General features: G+C 41.3%; 1 protein-coding gene across 1 annotated transcript; it reads left to right on the forward strand.

Annotated features, from left to right (window-relative positions):
* Window positions 1-375: 375 nt before the first annotated feature.
* Window positions 376-21,270, forward strand: LOC137291615 (acid-sensing ion channel 2-like). Its single transcript, XM_067823007.1, has 14 exons — window positions 376-1,050; window positions 8,858-8,998; window positions 10,412-10,648; window positions 11,450-11,607; window positions 11,918-11,998; window positions 12,483-12,574; window positions 14,405-14,568; window positions 15,020-15,109; window positions 16,308-16,416; window positions 16,992-17,079; window positions 18,702-18,759; window positions 19,740-19,831; window positions 20,135-20,210; window positions 20,925-21,270. The coding sequence occupies exons 1-14, from the start codon at window positions 988-990 to the stop codon at window positions 21,054-21,056; spliced, it is 1,581 nt and encodes a 526-aa protein (XP_067679108.1). The 5' UTR covers window positions 376-987; the 3' UTR covers window positions 21,057-21,270.
* Window positions 21,271-22,919: the final 1,649 nt, after the last annotated feature.

Genomic DNA, 22,919 nt, shown 5'->3' on the forward strand with positions numbered 1-22,919 from the left:
AACAGCCGACACAAGGATCAATGTCGAGTCACTGGTAATTATGTCCCAGAATTAACATTATTGTACGTTCGCTTCAAACAAGTGTCCGAACTGTGTTTTGTTCGTGGTGTGTATTTGATAGCTGGTCGATTGTACACGCCTGTCATTGAGAATACCCCGAATCGCCTTTGCGTGCTTACCTCCCTTTAACTAGTGCATTGGACGCACCTGATGTATTGGCTGCAGGTGTTGTATTGTATCAAGTTGCACAGCTTGTATGTGGAGAGCTTTTAGTAGGTGACAAAGGTTATCCCCGCTTCTTTGAACATGCGCTTAGAATAGTTTTAAGGAACTATCACTGTACAATGACATCACGCCAAAGTAATGTAACCATTGCGCAATAGGCCACCCACCACGCAGCCATATTGGGATAATATCCACCAGTGCAAATGTACGCTAGATGCTACAGGGATCCTTATTTCACCTGACGTGTCTGAAATCGGAAACCCCTTTTGTCATTCAGGCAGTGCAGAACCTACGCATTTAAGCGACTACTCTCATTCGCAGAAGCTGGTCTTAATATACACCCGTTTGAAAATAGCACAAACTATTCACATAACTGTTCACCTATTCACATAACTGCAGACAAAGTGCAGTTATCAAACTCGTACACTAGACGATGCCCGAGGCCGATAAAGGATCATGAGATATCCACTGGACCCAGATTCTATCCCATTTTAACATGTCGGAGGGACTGTTGTTCGAGAATGGCGTATGAATGGAACTGTCAGTTAATTAACTGATTGATTAAACCTTCCGAAAACGTTCTGAAAATATGTGACAAATAATCATCATGCTCCGGGCTTTACATAAACGTTGAACTTGGCATACAGTGTGTTTTGGTAAACATAGCCTAACGCCAACTGCTATTGTCACGCCGTATTGGTAGAGACACCACTGACGCGGAAACATAGCGACGAGTTAGTACATCGTGAGTTTACCTCAGGGATGGACATGTTCAGGACTGACCCGCCTCAGTATCGGGAACCCAAGCCAGACTACCACTTACCTGTAAGTGTTCACTACACCTTTTTAGACATAATTTGCATTATCTTTATTTCACAAAAGTTCTATCCATAGACATCGTGTTCTGACTGTAAAGGCATTGAACCCTATGTCAGAAGTGTCTTGCTTTTTCATATTGTGTGGATACGATCTTGGCGATTGAATATAGAGCATTGCATACAGACTTGACGATATAGAGATAGGTTTGGGGTCACGATGTGTGAAGCCAATTTTCTGATGTATCTCGCTTTGATGTAGATAGTGCTTTCGGCGGCGTAAAACCACACACAAAGACTTGATATTACAAACACATGTTTAGAAACCACGGGCATAAATCCATAGGTCTACCTTACACACTCACTGTGGACGCTCAAACAGCCGAGAACAGTAGGGTGTTCAAGGGAAGATGTTAGGATAACTCAGTGGTCGTTTTCATTGGTAAAGTACAATATAAGGTAAATACTTATATTATGTTTCTTCGTCAGTCTTTAACGCTAAAGTTTAAATCTTTTTATCAATATGCATATGATCATAACACTATTTGTCCGATGTACAGTTTCAAATGTTTCTCAGTCATGTGATAAGTTTACTGTTGTCATTATAGAAAGAGTGCATCATGACTGCTGTGTAATGTTCACATGGACTGGTAAATGTGTTAGACATAGAGGTTCAAGTCTGGAGTCGCCACGCCTGACTGACCTGTTTACTTATACTATACACTCTGTTCAGTCACCCATGAAGAAAGTACATGTATCACAGGAGGCGTCTCACAACGAGTCTCACCACAAAGCACCGACCGCGACATCCTATAGGCGATTATGGGACAGTTCAGTTTACGTTCCTAAACCTACTGGCGGTGACTCAATGGTATATGATAACATACAATATACATTCAATAAACATCAATATGACATGATGCTAATGCAATATTCAGCACAATAATGAATTTAATTGTGCAATAATCCGGGACGTTTCAAAGTGGATATGTATGTTATATGATTGTGTTTTACGTAGGTTATGTAAATTGGGCCACACGAAAAACTGGTGCAGGAGTACGCGCCCAGAACGTGTCTGCATAGGTTGTGTTCACGAGGAGCACTATATGCGCGTATCATCCCACTATGGATACATGACTTGAATTAGAGGTATCAGTGGTGTAGGTAACCCCAGGGAGGGGATAACACATGTTTGGCTAACGTCATATTTTCGGACGAATCTTGGCCTCCAGTACCGAAGGAATCGAGCCTGGACATGTCCTAATCAGCGTTGTACCACCATTCCACACACAGTGATCTCGCTGCTAGTCTCAGTACAATTTGAACAACAATTGCATTGTACCAAGGTGACAGCGGTATACTGATCAGAAACATGACTCGAAGTATGCGTGCTGGTCAGGAGTTTTACTCGATGTGAGTAACCTTGGCTGTGAACTGCAAATTTTGAATTTTACCTCCTTCATCTAGTGTGCGCGACCACACAAACCGTAGAAACCTGTTAGATATGACTTCCCGCTCTCTACAGACCATTTTCATTTGTCAGTACCATATGAATAGGAAGATATGTCGCGATGATTCCTATTGTACGTTAATATTATTTTTGGTGCTACCATTCGCCCCGGGCATGACCCGGGAAAATCCGGACCAGAGTAGGCCTTCAGCAACCCATGCTTGCCACAAAAGGCGAATATGTTTGTCGTAAGAGGTGACTAACGGGTGGTCAAGCTCGCTGACTTGGTTGACACATGTCATCGGTTCCCAATTGCGCAGATCAATACTCATGCTGCTGATTACTGGATTGTCTGGTCCAGACTCAATTATTTACACACTGCCGTCATATAGCTGTGTGGCGTAAAACTAAACTCACTCACTCGAGCATGAATCGGTGTCAGTTTTGAGACATTCAGCGACTACTGTTTCCTCCTGTGAGAACATCAGTTAGAACATCTACTATTTTCAACAGAGCGAATCTTTTTTCCTCGGTTTTAGACCCTATCGTAACAAAGGTCACTGTCATCGCTTCTCTGCAGGTATAACCTCTCCCCCATGCCATTGATATAGGATTTAATAGTATGGAGACAAACCTCCTGAATTAGTGCATCTGCCAAGACGTATCTTATGGCCCATATGCCCGGCGTTCGTAGAGCCACGACCGACTTCTTTTTTGATATCGTTGAACTGATGAAACCGAAACTAGTGTGTGTCCACCACTGACAGTTTGTTTGGGAAATTCTGATCCTGTTTACAATATGACCGCCATGGCAGACATGCAGTATAATATTATGGATATCATCAGCCGATAATGATGTCAGATATGCAAATGGCAGTAGGCGGATGGGGGTGGGGGAGGGGGTGGGTGGGTGGTTGAGGTTACTGTTTGCTTATCAAATATGTAACCAAACGATTGATCACTTAAACAATGCAAGGAATACGAGCTGAACTGCAGGGCCAAAGCAAGCGTAAATCAATGTTCGAAGGTGCTTAGTTTGAACAAACAAGAAATAGTTAATCGATGTTGAAATTACTGATTCTGATATAAACGCCCTGGATTAAAGTGTGCAGAGGCAGGGGGGTAGGGGATAAAACGTTCACTCGATATGTAATCTCAGGTTCGATCCTCATCAGGACTACTGTGTGTGAAACATTTCTTGTGTCTCTGTCGTGATGCTGCTTTAATATTGCCAACAATGGTGCTAAACTATACTCATTCCCTCACTCACTTAACTTTTCGGTGTTTAACGACTGTTGTCAGACTTGTATCGTTGGATAATGTTTGAAATCATTGTTTTGGTCACATACAATATACATACAATATTCAAGTGCAGAATTAATTTATCTTGGACTTATCTGGATTATTCTCAAGAACGAGACTTTTTAAAAGGGTTAATTTTAGTGTGCGTCATATTGATGACGTAACGAAAGGTAATAGACACACAATTCCTTCAGAACGTGTTTCACTCATTTCTTCTCAGAATATGTTCAAGGACATTTGCCCAAACTCAGTATTGGTCTCCCCTAAATGGGCTCTACTAATATGTACCCCTAAATGGGCTCTACTAATATGTAATTGACTGAACTCCATAAATATATTCTTTAATCGAGAAGCTGAGTAGAAGCCCAATTTCTCATTAGTCATTGTTGTTTTTGTGGAAACTATGTGGAAATGCCTACCATTCGGTAAGTGTGTGTATTTGCTGAGGGGCGGTCGACAAGCCTGGAAGTTAAGGCGTTCGCTCGTCCCACCGAAGGCCCGGGTTCAATTCCCTACGTGGGTAGAATGGGTATTTACGGTGTCCCTCGTCGCGATATTTCCGGAGCATTGCTAACGGCGCAAGACCATACTCAGTGGTCAGTACATATTCAAGTGAGGTACAGCACCCTGGTACTTTTGTTCTATTGAAACAACTTGTCGAGATATGTGAAGAAGAAACTGGCATCTGAGGGGGACTTGGGTTATTGAAGGGAATCTGAAAGGGATGGAGGCTATTGGGGGAGGGGGAGGGGGTGGGGGTGTCGTTAAGAAATAGACAGTGACCTCTATCTTACTACCATAGTGTCCGCTATGGTCACAGCTATAAAGGGTGGGTGTGTTGTCCTGTTTTTCACGACCGCCAAGCCATTAGGGTAATAGTTGATCGATCTACGCACTCTAAACATCAATGTGATGTGCTTTAGACCATGACGACTACTCTCGGGGTGTAAAGACTACATGTATATACAAAATAGCTTCGGCATGACTAACTCCTTCCATCGCCATTGTGGAAGTTGAATTAGAGATATATATGTGACAACACGACATTCTGGATGTCAACATTAACGTGAATGAAAAACAGGGCATGATTGTTGGACACTAATCGTGTTGGGACAATTGGTAACGTTGTGGTAATAACATTTCCTTTGGGTATAGATATGACCGTTGAAATAATCATTTTGATGTGTCACCGTGTGCTTGTGAAAGCTTTTAATTTTGTGTAGAAGGAGGTAAATACCCTTTTGGGGATGAATTCTAAAAGCAGTAGAGGAACAGTCAGCTGACAAGCCATTACCATTACACAAGCAAGCATACGCGGATATTACAATGTCCTTATGTACATTCGAGATAACAATTATCTTTATAATGTGTAAAACAACAAAAAAATACCCAAAAATAATGACGATAATCATCAAGTCTACTATGGGGCTTCATATTACATTATCAGATTTATCAGACTTGTTTCTGCATTGAATGAGTGTGGGATGAACATTTTCGATCCAAGTAAATTCTCCAAACAAATGTAGCTTGGGCGTGGAGTCATCCCTCAGATGACATCCTTACCTTCTCAACTTGCCTTAACCTATTTAGTCATGTGGTCAAGGTGTCCGGCTTCAAATCAGAAGGTCCGTGGTTCGAATCCCAGCAGGGGACTGTCGACGGGTTATGAATTCAATAGTTTCTGCGAGTTTCTGATCCTTTTCATAACATGTTATGCATATATACCTCTTTTTACTTTGTCTTTCCGTCTACCCGTCACTTATTGTTAATGTATTAGACGTCACTGAAGTGGGTAACAAAAGGTACTTTGCACCTCTCTGAAACGTGATATCTTGGACAAGCGAGACATAAAAATTACTTATGAAATTTCAGTAACAAATGACAAAACACGACAATAATGAAATTCATAACAAATTTATGTTATATTGCTAGTGATTTTAGATATAATCGGTGTATTCCATCAGACGTTTCTGCCCATGACGATTCAGGGTACACACGTGACTAAGACGTCTTTTATCTCGATGAAGCAGCGTGCTGACAAGATAGTGTTAGATAGTAATATGTGCTATATTTCGGATAGCACTTCCTCAATGGTGTGGGGCGGTTGGGTAGTCTAGTGGTTAAAGCGTACGCTAGTTTGTAGGTTGTGTCCCACATACGAACCCACATTCCCAGAGTCACGTACCTAATCGCCAGCACCCCGCAAAGTCAGAGACTCAACTCACTCAACCACAGTGGCGTCTGTCCACAAAAAATTAAGGTGACAACTGGTAGTCGACTTCGCGTACTTTGTGTACCCGTCTGACAAATGCAAATTATGACTTTCCCTGCAGTATTAGAAACTGCGCTTTAATGATAAAGTGTTATCCCAAATATACTACCAATCAAAAGTTTAGACTCACTGGTGTACATGTAGCCACTTACTTCAGTCAACTATTCTAATCTAGATTGAAAAATAATCCCTACTGTTTCACCGTACTGTTTATACATGAACTTATAAAATGTTAAACAAATTCGTAACGTTGAAATGATTATTGTATGCGTTCAATAAATGATGAAACTTGGTGAAAAAAAGGCGAATTCTTATGAAAAACTTACTCAAAACGCAGCTGTTCACATGTATGATATTTGCACCCGCTCTTTTTCAGCAATTTGATGCATGATCTTTATGCAATTATTCTGGCTAAGGTTTGCAGTTGGTTCCTGCAAGTTAGTGGTGATAGATGTCTGTAGTGGTGAGAGATAGTGGTCTTAGATGTAACCATATAATATATGTATGTATGTATGTATGTATGTATGTATGTATGTGTGTGTGTGTGTGTGTGTGTGTGTGTGTGTGTGTGTGTATGGATGGATGTAAGCATGCACGCATGCACGCATGCATGTATGTATGTACGTGTGTGTCTTTGTGTCTGTCTCTCTCCCTCTCTGTGTGCGTGTGATATATATATATATATATATATATATGTGTGTGTGTGTGTGTGTGTGTATGTGTGTGTGAGAGAGTCCGTGGATTGTCTGACCAATTAGTACTCTCTAGTATCTGCCCTTGATGATGACAAGATCCAGTCCATGATAAACCGGCAGAATTTGGGTCAGTGGAATGTAGGAATTCTTAAAAATGTAGCTGAAAAGAATCTTTTTCAGTTCAAAAACTGAAATCAAAGGATTACAGTTAGATAACGTTTACCGGTACAGTTTTGTTGTCTGTGGTTTTTATGTGTGTGTACACATACATAGTGAGTGTTTAAGTGAATGCTAAGTCACTACTGTATGAAAATGGGAAATGAAAGATTTAATTTCTGCCAAAAACATAAAACATAATTGATGATCATAACCTTGCCTTCATTTCACTAGAGGCCGACATACCATGTTATACCTTCGTTATTAAGTCATCACTACCCACAAATATCTGTCGTCAGTGACAGGATCCAGTCCAAGATAAACCATTACCCTGGAGCAGAAAGAAGTGAGTGAGTTTAGTTTATGCTGCACTCAGCAATATTCCAGCTATATGATGCTGGTCTGTAAATAATCGAGTCTGGACCAGACAATCCAGTGATCAACAGCATGAGCATCGATCTGCGCAATTGGGAACTGATGACATGTGCCAACCCAGTACCCGTTAGTCACCTCTTAAGACAAGCATGGATTACAGACGACCATTATTCTGACCCGGACCTTCACGGCTTGAATGGGAAGTAGGAATTATTAAAGCGAAACAAGAATACCTAAATCAAAAGATGCACAGTTAGATGAGGTTTACCCGGACCTTTTCGCCCGGACGCTGATAGCAATCATATACTCTGTGACCTTTCAGACAGAATAAACGTCCATACCGCATTCTTTCCGGGGTTTCACTCAAACAGAGAGAAACGGGAACTGAATTAATATGAGTATATGGAAAGTTGGGCGCTAAAATTGTACACCTATGGTGCCTAACAAAGAAACGAGCTCTATTCTACGATAAAGGTGCAAGATCATTCGGCCAGTACCCCACTGATGGTTATAACCAGACATCTGATGGTTATAACACATTAAGAGCAACGGCCCGCTAGTTTGCCAGCTATAGTCAGTTTTCATTGAATAGTCTCATTTGGGTGACGTGAGCATTTCGCAGACTGATTTCGAACTCGTTAATTACAAAGCACCAGATTTGTTTTGAGTGCATTAAATTTCTAGTAACTAATTTGATTGAACTTGAATTATTTAGCTAAACTGAGTGAAATGATTATTTCTGTCATGGTGCCTGTATATAAAGAACGCAAAATGGCAAACGCACAAGTTAACATGAAGTTCATTTCAGATTCAAGGGGAGGTAGCCTCTATGTCTATCAAGGTCACAAGTTTAGGGTTAAGAGCACAAAAAGGGAGCAGGTTCATTGCAAATGTTCAAAGACATAACCGGGAACAGTCCGCTCGTTCACAAAAAATCAACATCGAGGACGAAGTTCAGACTCGATAAATCGTTCAAACACAGTAGTGGGTAGGTCAATCACTATTCAGACTCGCCCAGTCATCTTTGTCATATGGGCCAGTGGACTGAGGAGCCAAGTGGTTGCGGCGTTCGCGCGTCACTCTGAAAACCCGATGGGTACAGTGTGTGAAGCCAATGTCTGGTTCCCTCGCCTTGCTGGGATATTTGCTAAAACCACACTTACTCACTCTTAGTCAAAGGTAGGATGGGTGTGCGTGCTTTCATTGTGATTTTACGAATGCCCCACAATTAGGCTCGGGGTGAACAGTTGACCTATCCACACATCTAAACACCAATGGATTTACTTCTGCCCTAAACCTTAACGACCACTCTCGTTGCTGAAATTTGCAAATGTATATATATTAAATGGTGCATCGTCATCACTCACTCACTCACTCACTCACTCACTCACTCACTCACTCACTCACTCACTCACTCACTCACTCACTCACTCACTCACTCACTCACTCACTCACTCACTCACTCACTCACTCACTCACTCACTCACTCACTCACTCACTCACTCACTCATATAGTCCCTTAACTGGTTATTTACATTGTGTCGTATTAACTGTATTTCTCCTCCAGACTCCCAAGGTTTTACCAAGCGACAATGATGAGAAAGAAAAGTCACGTGGTAAATGCATCACGTTCTTCACGTACTTTGCAGAAACTACCTCGTTTATGGGAATACCCAAGATATGGGCGTCGCCACGACTAGTATTCAAGGTAAGCTGTAGTTTTGAGACATTTTTGAATGGAGGATAAGGTTACTATCTTTATTAAAGTACGCCATATGTTATAAAAATGTTTGATGTTATAAACTGGTGGCTGATAGAAAGAGTGAGTGAGTGAATTAATATTTAACGTCACATCGGCAATATTTCAACCATATCGTTACGGACTGATAGAAAGAGCATCCAACCATACCGTTAGAGAATGAGGTAACATTAAATCAGTCACCTACATCTGAGAAGTGGATTTGAAAGGAGGGCGCAAGCAAATCTTGTCCCTTTTTCCATAGTGGACACTGGACCACGCGAGTCGAGTTTCTGAAAATGTCTTTGAATTTAAAACCGGAGTGAGTGAGTAAGTGAGTGAGTGAGTGAATTTAGTTGTAATTTTAGCAATATTCTAGAAATATCAAGGCGTGTGACACCAGAAGTGGGCGTTACACATAGTATCTATGTGAGGAATCGAACACGGGTCTTCGGTGTGATGAGCGAACGCTTTAACCACTACTCTACTCAACCGCCCCCTATAACCGGAACTCGTTTCTAGGGCAATACATCACCTTTGTGCAAGCACTTCTCTTTAAAACAATACGTACTGGTGCATTTTGATGAAGAAATGTGCTGTTCTTAACGTGTGTATTCAATAATGTATCTGAAACCCTATCCAAGAACATTATCTGATATATCTGCACACAAAGTAAATTTTACGTGAATTAAACAAATTAAAACTGAACTGATTAATCACAAGTGTGCATTGTTTTAACTGCTGCGAGCGTGGGTAATAAAATTTATATAATTAATAATATAAAACTAGACATGTTTGTATGCGCTACTGTAAAAATGCAACGAAATATGAAAACGAAAAATATGCTTACATAACCAAACATCTGAAACGTAACTATTAGCTGGGAATTTTAAAGCGAATACTTTCATAAATAGGTATTCGAATCTTCACTTGTTGATCGGTTCTATAGAATCATAATGTCCGTTTCCAATACAGGCATAGATTGTGGTTGAAGGACCTTTACGTTCACAGCCACGTGTAGAAATTACGGATTGTCACCAAACGTTAATCGATATGACTAATTGACGCCGCAGAAGTACTCGTAAAAAGCTGCGTTTCAGAAGCCTTTGATCGAGGGATCGAATCCAACATTTATTTTTATAGGTTTGTCAACACCATACCCGCATTATATGTTTAATTGTTTCACAACAGGGCTTCAACAACAGAAAACCTGTTCAAACTCACGGAAACTTTTATACTCTCTACTGTAACAAAGTTAGTCTGAAAATTTCAAAGTTGATGAGTTTTTCATATCCTCTTTCAACTATCCTATCAGTGCTACAAAGAAGATGGCAGCCACTCCAAAGAGAGTTTTTCATAAACATATCTGCGTTTTCTTTTCAGATTATGTGGACGTTGTTCTTCCTTGGGGCAACAACAGTGATGATCATTCAGCTTGTCGAATTATTCACGACGTTTAACAAGTACCCCATTAAGACGTCGGTGAAACTTGGCTTCACTGCACTGCCCTTTCCCGCCGTCACCATCTGCAACATGAACCCCATCAAGCTGTCCCAGGCGAAGTGGCTCAGTTGCGAGCTTCAGAAAACCCTCCAACTCCCCACTGAACACCAGAGTGAAGTACGCCTTTATGGATATATAGTTCCTATTACAATCCCTGTTGCTATGCATGGGTGCTAGGCAAAGGTGTTTCTTTCCCTGGTTTCTCTGAGAGGCTGCTTGTTTCTCTGTCTGTAGATTACGCTCACTTTATCATTTTAAACTTTTATCTTAACTGTTCGTGTGTTTGGTATCGCTGTTCTGCGATAACTTATTGATTGGTGCGACCCGTGAAGGTCAGGGTTAGAAATGGTCTTCAGTAATACATGCTTGGCGTAAGTGGCGACCAACGGAATCGCGTAGTCACGTTGGCTGACGCATGCCATTGTATCCCAACTGCTTAGATTGATGCTCATGCTATTGACCACTGGATTGCTTGGTCGCGATTATGAAATATTGCATAGTACAACGTTAATCAACAACCCAGCCAACGCAGTGTTCTCAAATGATTTTGTTTGATAATGACAATTGAAATCTGATGGGCGTACCTTATGTAGGGGTGTTGAATACTTTACCATCATATTTATTTATTTATTTATTTATTTATTTATTTATTTATTTATTTATTTATTTATTTATTTATTTATTTATTTATTTATTTATTTATTTATTTACATAAATGTATCAGAACTCGGATTATTAAAATACAGTAAATTTCAGGTAAAAGAATAGAAAACGCACCAGACTACTTTCGGCTTCGCTGAGAAATGTTTCTCTATATTTTAGGTCCACACAAAGCAATTATAGCAATTGCCTCTGAAAACAGACAGTTACACCTCTCCACAAACAGATGTTATGTCTCTTATCTTTATGTCTCTGAAGGAATGTGCGAACATCACAGACACCCTGAACTTGAACGAGTTCACGGAGACTGAATACTTGTGCGACGAGAGTGGATGTTACGAGGAGGAAGTAGGTGGTCTGGACACCTTCTATGTGAGGAGGGAACTCATTGCCCACTATCTGGCAGCAGAAGAAATGTAAGAAAAACAAAAAAAACCATGTCTTAAAACGAAAACTGTTTTACCATACTACTGAAAAGACCTTAAGACATACCCGATTCATTCACGTTTCTATATTAGTTATACTTTAGATTTGACAGAATAACTTTTGCAACAGGAAAGAAGGCCTCCCTAACTCTATTCTGATAACGACATCCTGTGATATTCTGGTTATGCCATCCTGCGATATACTGGTAATGCCATCCTGGGATATTCTGGTAATGACATTCTGCGTAGTCTGGTAATGAGATCCTGCGATATTCTGGTAAACTCAGCTTCTTCTTTTTAGCGAGGTTCGTAAAGCAGTTGGCCATGACCTTGAAACTATGCTCTTAGAGTGTTCCCTCAATGGACGGAGCTGCGATGCCAGGTAGGCAAAATGTTCAATGACCAGGGATACAACATTTATGTGAATATACGTGATGATAATAGAAAAGGCTAGTTCTCGATAACTCCCGAGCTTCCATCATTCAACATTGTGTATACATATCAGAATATTGTCACGACAACAATTGTCGAGTTATTTGATTAGCATCTCCACAATTTTAGGCTTCAGTTGAATTGTTATTTCGCTGCAGCGATGCATTTTATTATCTCCGGAAATTATTTACTAAAGTGAATGGGTGAGTTGGTAAGTGAGTGTGGTTTTATGCCGCTTTGTGCAATGCCCCAGCAACATCACGACGAGGTATTCATAAAGAGATGTACACTTGCCTTTGTCATGAAAATATGCAACAAATACAAGCATACATGTACTATTGTGGGGAATCCGATTTACCTGACCTGAAAAATAGAGATTGAAAGCATTTTACTGGAAGCAGAATCCTGTTAATGCTTCAAACGTTTCTATCCAGCAACTTCACGGAATTTCTATCCAACGATCTTGGGAACTGCTTCACACTCAAGAGCAAAGGGTTACAGTCAACGAAAAGCGGACCAGAATCAGGTAAGGAGCAGGGATGCAACCACAACCACGTGACAGCACCTGACCGTCCCAGGTGTTACCGGGACAAGGTCGTGAGAAGCGTCGTTTGAGGCGATTAACGGGATCGGGATAGCTGACTTGGTTGACATATGTCAAGTCATCGTATCTCAGTTACGTAGATCGATACTCATGCTTTTGATCATTGGATATTCTGGTCCAGACTCGATTATTTACTGTCACAAGGCTAGAATATGGAGTGCAGCGTTAAACAGCCAACCAACCACCCATCCCATCCTGGGATGCTTTTCTGAGTTTGAATCCCTAGTGTTCCCACGCTTTATCCACCTGAACTGTCGCTGAACGTGTGTCTGGTTTCATGTTTGTATTCCGATCGACTGGCGTGAGTGGTAATACTGCACGCTGCTAAATCGTGCTGAGTGACAGATACTTAGTTCTTTGCACGAACGTGTATAGATGTTCAGTAAATAGATGCGTTCTAACAACACTAAAGCCACACCCATTTCGTTTGTCTAACACACGTCTGTGGACAATTTTGTGCAAATGGAGGAATCGTTATTTTTCATGTTGCATCACCTTGGATACAACGTCATCAATTAATGTGCTCTGAGATAATAAGATAGAACTAATGTTTGTTGGCAGAAGGGGTGTTGTTTACAGAGGGATGTTTAAGTCAGATAACACACCGTCCGCCCTCTTATTCTCAATTCAGAACGGATGGCCAAGTTGTTCATGTTTCCATTTTGCTGTGTAGAGTTGCGTCCCTTGTGCACGCCAGAAACCCGTGATTGAGGAATCGAATCGCTGTCACCAGGTTGGCCAAAGTCTTAGAGATAAGATAACTTCGGGCTTTACTAAAGTACTGTTTAAAGAGGTGTTAAACCCAACCAACTCTAATTCACAGGGACAGTTACATGTTCATGCAATCAACAGCTGCAATACACATACAGCGAGTTGTAAGGGCCTATGCCAAGCACGTCCTTGTTTCTGTAAATATGTATGCCATTTTGCTTCACCAACCTTTGGAGAAATACACCATCTGTTCAACTTTTGAGCAAAGGTTATAATTGACCGATATATTTCTAACGGAAACAGTGCAGGCTATTTTGCGTACTGATTTTACAGCTAGAGCACGTTGTTTATTCTGATTTGCTGAAGAGAACGTAATAATAATAGGACCACTTATATAGCGCAGGGACAGGCTCTCAGCATATAACACCATGGACATTATTACCCGAGATAACCCTAGCTGCCTGTAAGGCGTAAGAAGGTTAATAGTCATATGCCTTATCATTCCGGGTACCCATTTTCTGCTTGGTGAACATTTTTGGCAGTTTTCAAAACACCCGCACCCACGGTGAGTCCACATGTATACTTCGCTGTGTGGCAGGACTGATGTCCTAGACACGCTCAGGAGTCAAGCTGTGACAAAAACGTGACTCATCCAAGGACTCTTGTGACCTTCAATCTATACACAGAACCACACGTCACCATCACGCCTCGCTACACACACAGCTACGGTCGTTGGAAATGATTTCAATCACTTGTTTGTGTGGTTCAGATTCACACAGTGAGTGAATAAATATAGTAGTAGGTCGTTGTTAGTAATATCCCAGCAATATCACAACGGGGAACGCCAGAAATGGGCCTCACACTTTGCAGCCATGTAGGGAATGAAACCCGAACCTTTCGTCGTGACGAGCGAACGCCACCCCAAAATTTACAGACAGCACATTCATACTTGACATATTGCCAGGAAACCGACGGGTGTAATCATGATAAATATATATGGTTTTTCCAGTAATGTTTATTTTTTGTGGATGTTTCAACCAGGGCTATCTATGGTTATCAATCTCGAGTCCGAGGAATTTATCGACACTTTCAAGACGGGCTACGGCCTCAGGGTGGTGATACACGACAACGGGACACGCCCCTTTCCCGGGTCTGAAGGTTTCACGGTCTCGGCGAATTCTGAGACAAGTATTGCGATGAAGCTGGTACGTCTTTGCCATGTATACTTCCTGCAACTGCTTTACATCCCTCTCCTAAATTTTCTTTGACTTTAACTCTACCTTTGTTCGTATCAATTGTCTCACCGTCATTCTAGAAGATGGCGAGTCATAAATGAAACATACAACTTAATGTTTATTGCATAGAGCGGCGCATGGATTTCGATTCTTATTTAAAACTTTAGCTTGATAAACTCACTCGCTCACAATTGTGCCTACGTCGTAAGTACAGTTTTTACTGTGAAATATCTTTTTGTGCACATGTGCTAAGTGAATATACTTTGAATGTTTCAGCAGAGAACTTATAATATCGGGTTATTGCGTCATGCCTCAAGCCATAAGCATAATGGTCTCTTTAACATCCCTTAGTACCAGGGTGCGCGTTCTCCCGAGACATCTAAATGTATATTTGTTGTTTGTTCTTTCCTGGTGATATCAGGTAACGATTCAACGACTCGGGGGAAAGTACGGCAAATGTAATGACAGCCAGATTTTCAAGACGAAGTTTGGCGTACCGTACACAGAGAGGGTGAGTATGGGCCTACATACAGCCGAGACGAAGGATGTGTACACAGCGTTTCTGTAAAACAGTTTTATTGTTGTATTGTATCGAGAGAGAGAGAGAGAGAGAGAGAGAGAGAGAGAGAGAGAGAGAGAGAGAGAGAGAGAGAGAGAGAGAGAGAGAGAGAGAGAGAGAGAGAGAGAGAGAGAGAGAGAGAGAGGGTGTTTGTACGCACTCTGTCTGTAAACCAGTTTTATTGTATTGTACAGTTTCAGTGTAAACAGAATTTCAGCTATGTTCAAGATGAAGTACGACAGATCACCCACATTTCTGAAACTGAACCGAGAGTCGTGTGCATGTATAAAGTTAAACATGAGTGAGTGGGTTTAGTTTTACGCAGCAGTGAGCAATATTCCAGCTATATGACAATATGGTAAACAATCGAGTCTGGGCCAGACAATGCAGTGACCAACAGCATAAGAATCGATCTGAGCAACTGGGAACCGATGACATTTGTCAAACTAAGTCTGCGAGCCTGACCATTGAATACTTATTTTACCCCGGACCTTCACGCGTCAGTTAAACATGAACTTAACAGAGAATGCAGGTAGAACATTCACACAACAACCTACTCGCGGGGCAAAATAGGTCCGAGTGGCAGAAACACAAATCCAATTACATCCAAATCACAGGGTAATGCTTGTTATTCAGGGTTTCTGTTACAAAGTCCTCTCCCCTTTGTTGTATGACTGGGACCAACAATGAAAGGATGGGGTTGTCAGGTGCAGTGACTTGGTTGACTGCGGTCATTGTTCAATGAAGGTATCGTTTGTGTTCAAAACACGGATTTGTTCTTGGCCAGTTTCCCTCATTTGCATATGTTTAGCTGATGTTGCGTCAGATAAAGCAACTAAAACAACAGACGAACGAAAGAAGAAGTCTGCAGGATGATTCACTATTTAGTGGATCCATTAAATATACACATAGAACAAAGTATCGCAACACGATGTATTTCTTATAGTATCATTGCGTTACCATATATATTATATATATATAATTATAGGGGAAATCGAAGGTGTTGCGATACTTTTTCACGTAACTCTTATTGTTAATGGCATTATCTGTTTGTTAAGAGAGAAATTACCACGTATTTTTCAGTTTGCAAAGTGACTTGTGGCTACCTTGTATGTTTGTTAACTGGTGTTAATGTGTTGTTATTTACAAGGCGTGTCGGGAGTTTTGTCAACGAAATCTGGTGATAGATGTATGCAAGTGTCGACCGGAGGATGAGAGTCAACTCAACAGCTCTGTTAAGATCTGCAACAACAACAAAGGTTAGTCGTCTAGGAAATGGTTAAGACCTCTGCAAAGACATGCACCTCTAAAACAGGAATAAGTTAAGGGTTCACAGATATGTCGGTACGTCTATCACGTTAGTGAGTGAGTTGAGTTTTACGCCGCCCTTTGGGCTATTCCAGATATATGGCGGCGGTCTGTAAATGATGGAGTCTGTAACAGATAATCCAGTGATCAACAGGATGAGCGTCGACCTAGGCAAATGGGATACGATAACACGTGTCAACCAAATTACCGAGTCTGACCACTATATCCCGTTAGTCGTCCAACAACATGGATTGCTGAAGATTAATCAATACATGAACCATTAATACAGGTGTGAGTGGGGGTTTGGGGTTTTCACTTTAAACCAATCCGAATACTAGTTATTCATTTGCACTGACCTATACAATAAATGTTATCAATTTAGACCAGTTTCTAAATAGAGCTGTGAATACATGAGCGGACAATGTATAGAAATTATGTGCAATCAAAATGGTTAAATGTGTGTGAACTGATAAAAGTAGTCTAAACCTTACACTGTCCTGTCTAAACTATACACTATCCCCTTCAGAGTGGAACTGTCAGGACCGAGTGCACAACAAGTATGTGTTGGACAGTGGTAAGGGAGTGAATCTCTGCAATTGCGGCACCCCTTGTGTGTGAGTACGATTTTGTCAACACCAGTAAAGGCCATAGCTCTTTTATTGTTACCTTGTTTACGCAATACCAGGTTTCATTCAGCATGTGGATCTGTCTTTTTCGGTAAACACCGCTTTGAACAGTATTTCACTCATGCTGAGGGGCAGATTCGGTTGAAATATAAAGATTTTACTGAAGGTGATTGTGGAGACGTTACGCTAAGACTTTTTGTCATATATACTATTCCAAAACGAGAAACGCTTAACCCAGAAATATTTTGTGAAAATGTAGTTTCAAACATGCAATACCCTTCCACAAATATGCTTTAGTACATGAATATTTGCATCCACTAAGATGAAGGATATGTCTGTATAACCAAGTGGATAATTTCAGATAAACCATTTTCAAGTTTCGTCGACCTTGAAAGAAGTGTCTGTACCTGTTGTGCCCCCCTCTACGGGCACGAATAACAGTTCTCACACGCTTTGTCCTAGACTCGATCAGACATTGTATAACTACTGTGGGGGAACTGGGGTGTCGGGATTTGGGGCGATGACTCATATAGCAGCACGGTTACACCAGTGTAGTACCCAGAGGTACCGATCTTGGACTGCAGTGGTCACACGGGGTCTTCTTGTACTTGGGCGGACATTATAACGCCTGTTTGGTTGTAACGAGCAGCGAGCAGTGATATCGTTCTCTGACTGACATTCAGTCGTAACATATGTTATATTGTGGATATATTTTCATAGTACAGTACAGATTCTAGTACTTGTTTTAGGTTAGGACCAATCCGGGATTCAAATGTGGCACATATGGACATCGCGGTGGATGAATGTGTTAGGCTGACTCCGGTTAGGATTGTTCCGATTGGGATGTTCCGTGTCTCAGCGTCAAGACTCGGCGGAATCACTTGGCCTTGAAACTCCTTCAAAACAAATGCCGATTTCTGAAAGTAATCTAACTTTTGTTACCGAGACATTGCATGCTCTTTACTGCACAAATTTACGTACAAGATGATTTCTGTTCATTTGCTTTCTTTAATCCCCGTAAGCAATGTCATCAAAATGAACGTTTTCAGGCAAAGTCGATTTTTACATGGTGATTTGTGTAAAGTCACGTTATCAACAATTTTATTACATTTTTTGACGATTGTGAGCCGTCTCAGTTTACACTATCATAGGGATATACAAACTACGCAGTCAAGACTACCAGACTACCAGATTACCTTCCATTTTGTGGAAGTTGCGGTGGCTTCGCCGGCTTCGCGGGCTTCGCGGCTGACTTTGTGTGCTGGCGATTAGGTGCATAACGCTGAGGGTACGGGTTCGAATCCCAGATGGGGCTCAACCCCACAAGTACTAGAATTTGCACGTTGCACTTTACTAAGAAAGTGTAATTCCAAATGTTACATGTTACATTTGACCATTTTCTAAATGGCATTGTGTAATGACTGCTAGAACCAGTACTGCTCCCACCCCCCCTCTCTCTCTCTACTACTACTACTACTACTACTACTACTACTACTACTACTACTACTACTACTACTCACTTTCCTGCAGTAAGTACAGTACTGCTTGAAGCAGAATAACAGATTAGTCCTTTGGATTGTTTGTAACAGACAGACGTGTTTGTGTTTCAGGGAGAAGGTGTATCAAACAAGCTTATCATCCAGACACTGGCCCGTGCTCAAACATATTGTATGTATATGCAAATTGCGTTCCTTAATTACATGTCATCATACTTGTAAATAAAAACGACTAGGCGATGCCATATTCGTACGACATATCTACCAAACGTCATGAATACGTGTTTACGAATCACTATTATCTTAAGATGATACCAGGTATCTGCCGATCATTAACGTATTCAAACTGTTCTCTTCTACCCAAGAATAGTGTCCTGAAGTTTTCAATCTTATAACCCAAATGAAACAATTGTTGATAACAGTTAATGTGACCTTGACCTACCCAGTAGTTGGTCACTTCCTTCATAACAGTAAATGTGACCTCGGTCTACCCAGCAGTTGATCACGCACTTGATAACAGTAAATGTGTCGTCGGTCTACCCAGTAGTTGGTCACTTCCTTCATAACAGTAAATGTGACCTCGGTCTACCCAGCAGTTGATCACGCGCTTGATAACAGTAAATGTGTCGTCGGTCTACCCAGTAGTTGGTCACTTCCTTCATAACATTAAATGTGACCTCGGTCTACCCAGCAGTTGATCACGCACTTGATAACATTAAATGTGTCGTCGGTCTACCCAGTAGTTGGTCACTTCCTTCATAACATTAAATGTGACCTCGGTCTACACAGTAGCTGATCACGCACTTGATAACAGTAAATGTGACCTTGTCCTACCCAGTAGTTGATCTCGCTTTTGATGACTGTCAGTGTGACCTTGTCCTACCCAGTAGCTGATCACGCACTTGATAACATTAAATGTGACCTTGTCCTACCCAGTAGTTGGTCACCTGCTTCATAACAGTAAATATGGCCGAGGCCTACCCAGTAGCTGATCACTTGTTGAATACGTTTACTCGATACATTTAACAATATTACATACCTGTACATCTTGTTGATCCTGGGTGTTTGTAATGAGGAAAGAGTAACAGCCTTGTCCTTGCTGATGTGCCATATTCCAGTATCTCAAATGTTGTCCTTTGTGTACTTGTTTAGCGGGAGTTAGAACAGCAAGCATGTAGGATTCAACCAGGAAGTCCAAAATGTTCCTACAACAACTACGACTTTGACAACATCGACATACGAACGTGAGTAACATGCTTTTAGACAGAAGATTTGAAATCAGTATTTTCTTCGAAGCAATTTAGAACAACTGAGTGAAGCTGCTTTGACACAAATCTAAATCACAAATATATAGGGGATACGGGATAAGGCCCTCTGGCTTTAGAATGTACTCAGACTTTTGTTTCAAGTCTCGTCGGTAGTACTTCAAGCATATTAGGACTGGTGAAAACCAGAAATGAGTGTCACAATTGTACTCATGCGGGGAATCGAACGCAGGTAATAGAATGTATTATCAGCAGATGAAAAGAATGTGTTTTCTGTTTCAGAGCGTCCTTCTTAAAGCTGAAGGTATATTTCGAAAGCCTGAATTTTGAGAGCATAAAAGAAGAACCCTTTTATGACGTGAGTTATTGATCAGGCTAATAACATTTTAACTGTCATGCTAAATGTAAATCAACTTTTATATGTCTTGCCTTTCATCATATGCACGTTACGTTTCGATTTTATCAGTGCAGAAAAGACAAAACTCAATCGCGGATGGAAGGTAGAGTTAAAAAATGCACTTAATTCCTTTATGTTGTACCCGGATTGGTTCTTCGGCACTGTAACACCAGTATGTTAACAACCATCAAACCGTATCGTGGATGGGTTATCAGAAATGGACTTAATACTAGAGCCTGTGAGGAATAGAACACTTAGGTCTCCTATGTGAACGATTTAACCCCTGGGACAATTCATTCCTCTGTGAAACGGGCACTAAGCAGTCTTTGATGTGTCAGTAAGCTATACAGTACAATCGATAGCAGGCCAAGTTACATTGATGCAACAGGGTAGCTTGGACAAAACATCGCGAATTTACAATTGGATATCACAGCAGGATTAGCAGATGGTAGTTAAGTCAGAGAGTGAGTTGGAAAAACTAGTCCCTGAAGCACATCAGTAATGGTAGATGCCAGAGGAAGTGAGTGATTGAGTTTAGTTTTACGCCGAAATTAGCAAGATTCCAGCAATGCCACTGCCAGGGACTCCAGAAATGGGTTTCACACATTGTAGAGAGTTATCATTGTGAACCTTGCTTCACAATTATACACGTATTAAATACCTTTTCCGTTCCAGACTGAGCGCTTCTTGTCTGATATTGGAGGTACCATGGGTCTGTGGATTGGTGCATCTGTACTCAGTTTGGCCGAGTTCCTGGAAATCCTCTTCGAGCTGATCTTCTGGTGCTTCTGTCCAAGGTCAAAGTAACCAGGAACCCCATTCCAAGACCGGCACATACGAGTAAATGTGGTACCAGGACGTTGTTGAAAGAGCTGTATCTTATTCCCTTTGGACTATGGCTGTGACGGGTCTTTTCCGTATTTAGTATGTGAGCATTTACGACGTGCAACAGAAAACGTTTCTGAATATTGTGATATACGCTGTATCCATGCTGCAGGATTAAATTATGGTTCTGCTTGTTGACTGTAGTATTATTTTACGCAATTTCACTGAACACCTTTGTTTACTCAAGGTAGGAATACATACAGAATGTTCCATAGCTTTGAAGGAAGATTATTACAGGTATAAAGGGTAGGTAGGGAAAGAGGTGAAAGAAGTGGGTGTTACGCCCCATGTAGCTATATTTCAGAAATATATCGGCCGGGGACGCCTGAAATGGGCTTCCTATATTGTACCAAAGAACCCCGACCTTCGACGTGACGAGCGAACGCTTTAAACATTAGGCTACCCCACCGCCCTGGATGTAGGAATGAGATTTTGTGTATATTCCTTTTTCGATACTAATGGTATCCTGATATACAGTCCGGTGACACATTAACAAAGCACATTATTTAAATTTTCAACACGTCAAATCCAAATTTAGAATAAGTGAATGAGTCGAGTTTAACTCCGCTTTGAACAAGTGAATGTCTTTGAAAAGCCCTGACAGAATGTTTCCAGACCTAGAAGCATAATCGAGGCAACCTCACAGAATTTGTAGAGGGAGGCAGCCCTGCCTTGATAGATGCAACAATTTAGACTACTAGACTACCTCGTACCTCCTTAACTTTATAAATACCAACATGTTTATAGTGAGGTTCATGTCCCCTTGTGTGCCATTTAGCGAGTCCGAGTTGGCAATGGTCTCTAATATGCTGGTTATGAGAATATTCCTAAAGGATGGTCTGCCGAGTTGATTTGGAGATCAAATGTCTTCGCCATAAACCACCAACAGCATGACCAGCAACAGGCAGTTTCAACCTGTAGGAAGTGTGGCATTCTGTGATATTATTTCACGGATCTGATTAGTGTACACAACAGTGTAGAAAATGAATCCATCTGTAGCGCAATAGAAAGTATATATACACCAATGTTTCATGATGTGTACAAAACTGGTTGTTGGTACAATGTAGTGCGGATGACACTATCTTGCATCGGATCTTCATTCACTGTTTCCAACTTGATAACGTTTCGAGCCCGGTGGGGTAGCTCAGTGGTTAAAGCGTTAGCTCGTCATGCCAAAGACCTGGGTTCGATTCCCCACGTGCGTACATTGTATGAGGCCCATTTCTGGTGTCATCCGCCGTGATACTGCTGGAATGTTGCCAAAAGGGGTGCAAACCCTACTCGGTCACTAGTGACGTTTTGATAACATTTGCACTGTCTTGTTCAAATCAAATGTTCAATGTCTGCAGGTTTTTCAGCTTCATCAGTATGAACATGATGGCAACGTATTTTCTAAATGAGCATCACGTGAAGCTGTGCGGATTTTGTGCGTTTGTTGAGAGCCTGATATTGATAATGGTGCCTAAAACACGTTCCTTTAACCATCGTTTACTTTAATGAGTGGTTTGCATAATAACTCTTTGGCAAACACAACTCGTGATTGCTGATGATGAATGGCAACCTTGTGCCGTACGCGACCGGCGCGAATCCACACCTGACGGTCGTTTTCAGTCATCTGGTATTATCAGTGAACAACTGTTATCTCGTCAACATCAACGCAAATGGGCGGTGGGACAGACAGGTGGTTAACGCGTTCGCTCGCCACGACTAAGGCCCGGATTCAATTCCACTCATGGGTACAACGTGTGATGATGTTGCCCGCCGTGGTGCTACTGGAATATTGCT

This window comes from Haliotis asinina, chromosome 7 (assembly GCF_037392515.1).
Source record: "Haliotis asinina isolate JCU_RB_2024 chromosome 7, JCU_Hal_asi_v2, whole genome shotgun sequence".
NCBI classification, from domain to species: domain Eukaryota; kingdom Metazoa; phylum Mollusca; class Gastropoda; order Lepetellida; family Haliotidae; genus Haliotis; species Haliotis asinina.

Coding starts and splice junctions, on each gene's coding strand:
- LOC137291615 (XM_067823007.1), top strand. CDS start 988: ATGGACATGTTCAGGACTGACCCGCCTCAGTATCGGGAACCCAAGCCA. Junction 11,999..12,482: donor GGACGGAGCTGCGATGCCAG/GTAGGCAAAATG, acceptor GTTTCTATCCAG/CAACTTCACGGAATTTCTAT. Junction 12,575..14,404: donor GAAAAGCGGACCAGAATCAG/GTAAGGAGCAGG, acceptor TGTTTCAACCAG/GGCTATCTATGGTTATCAAT.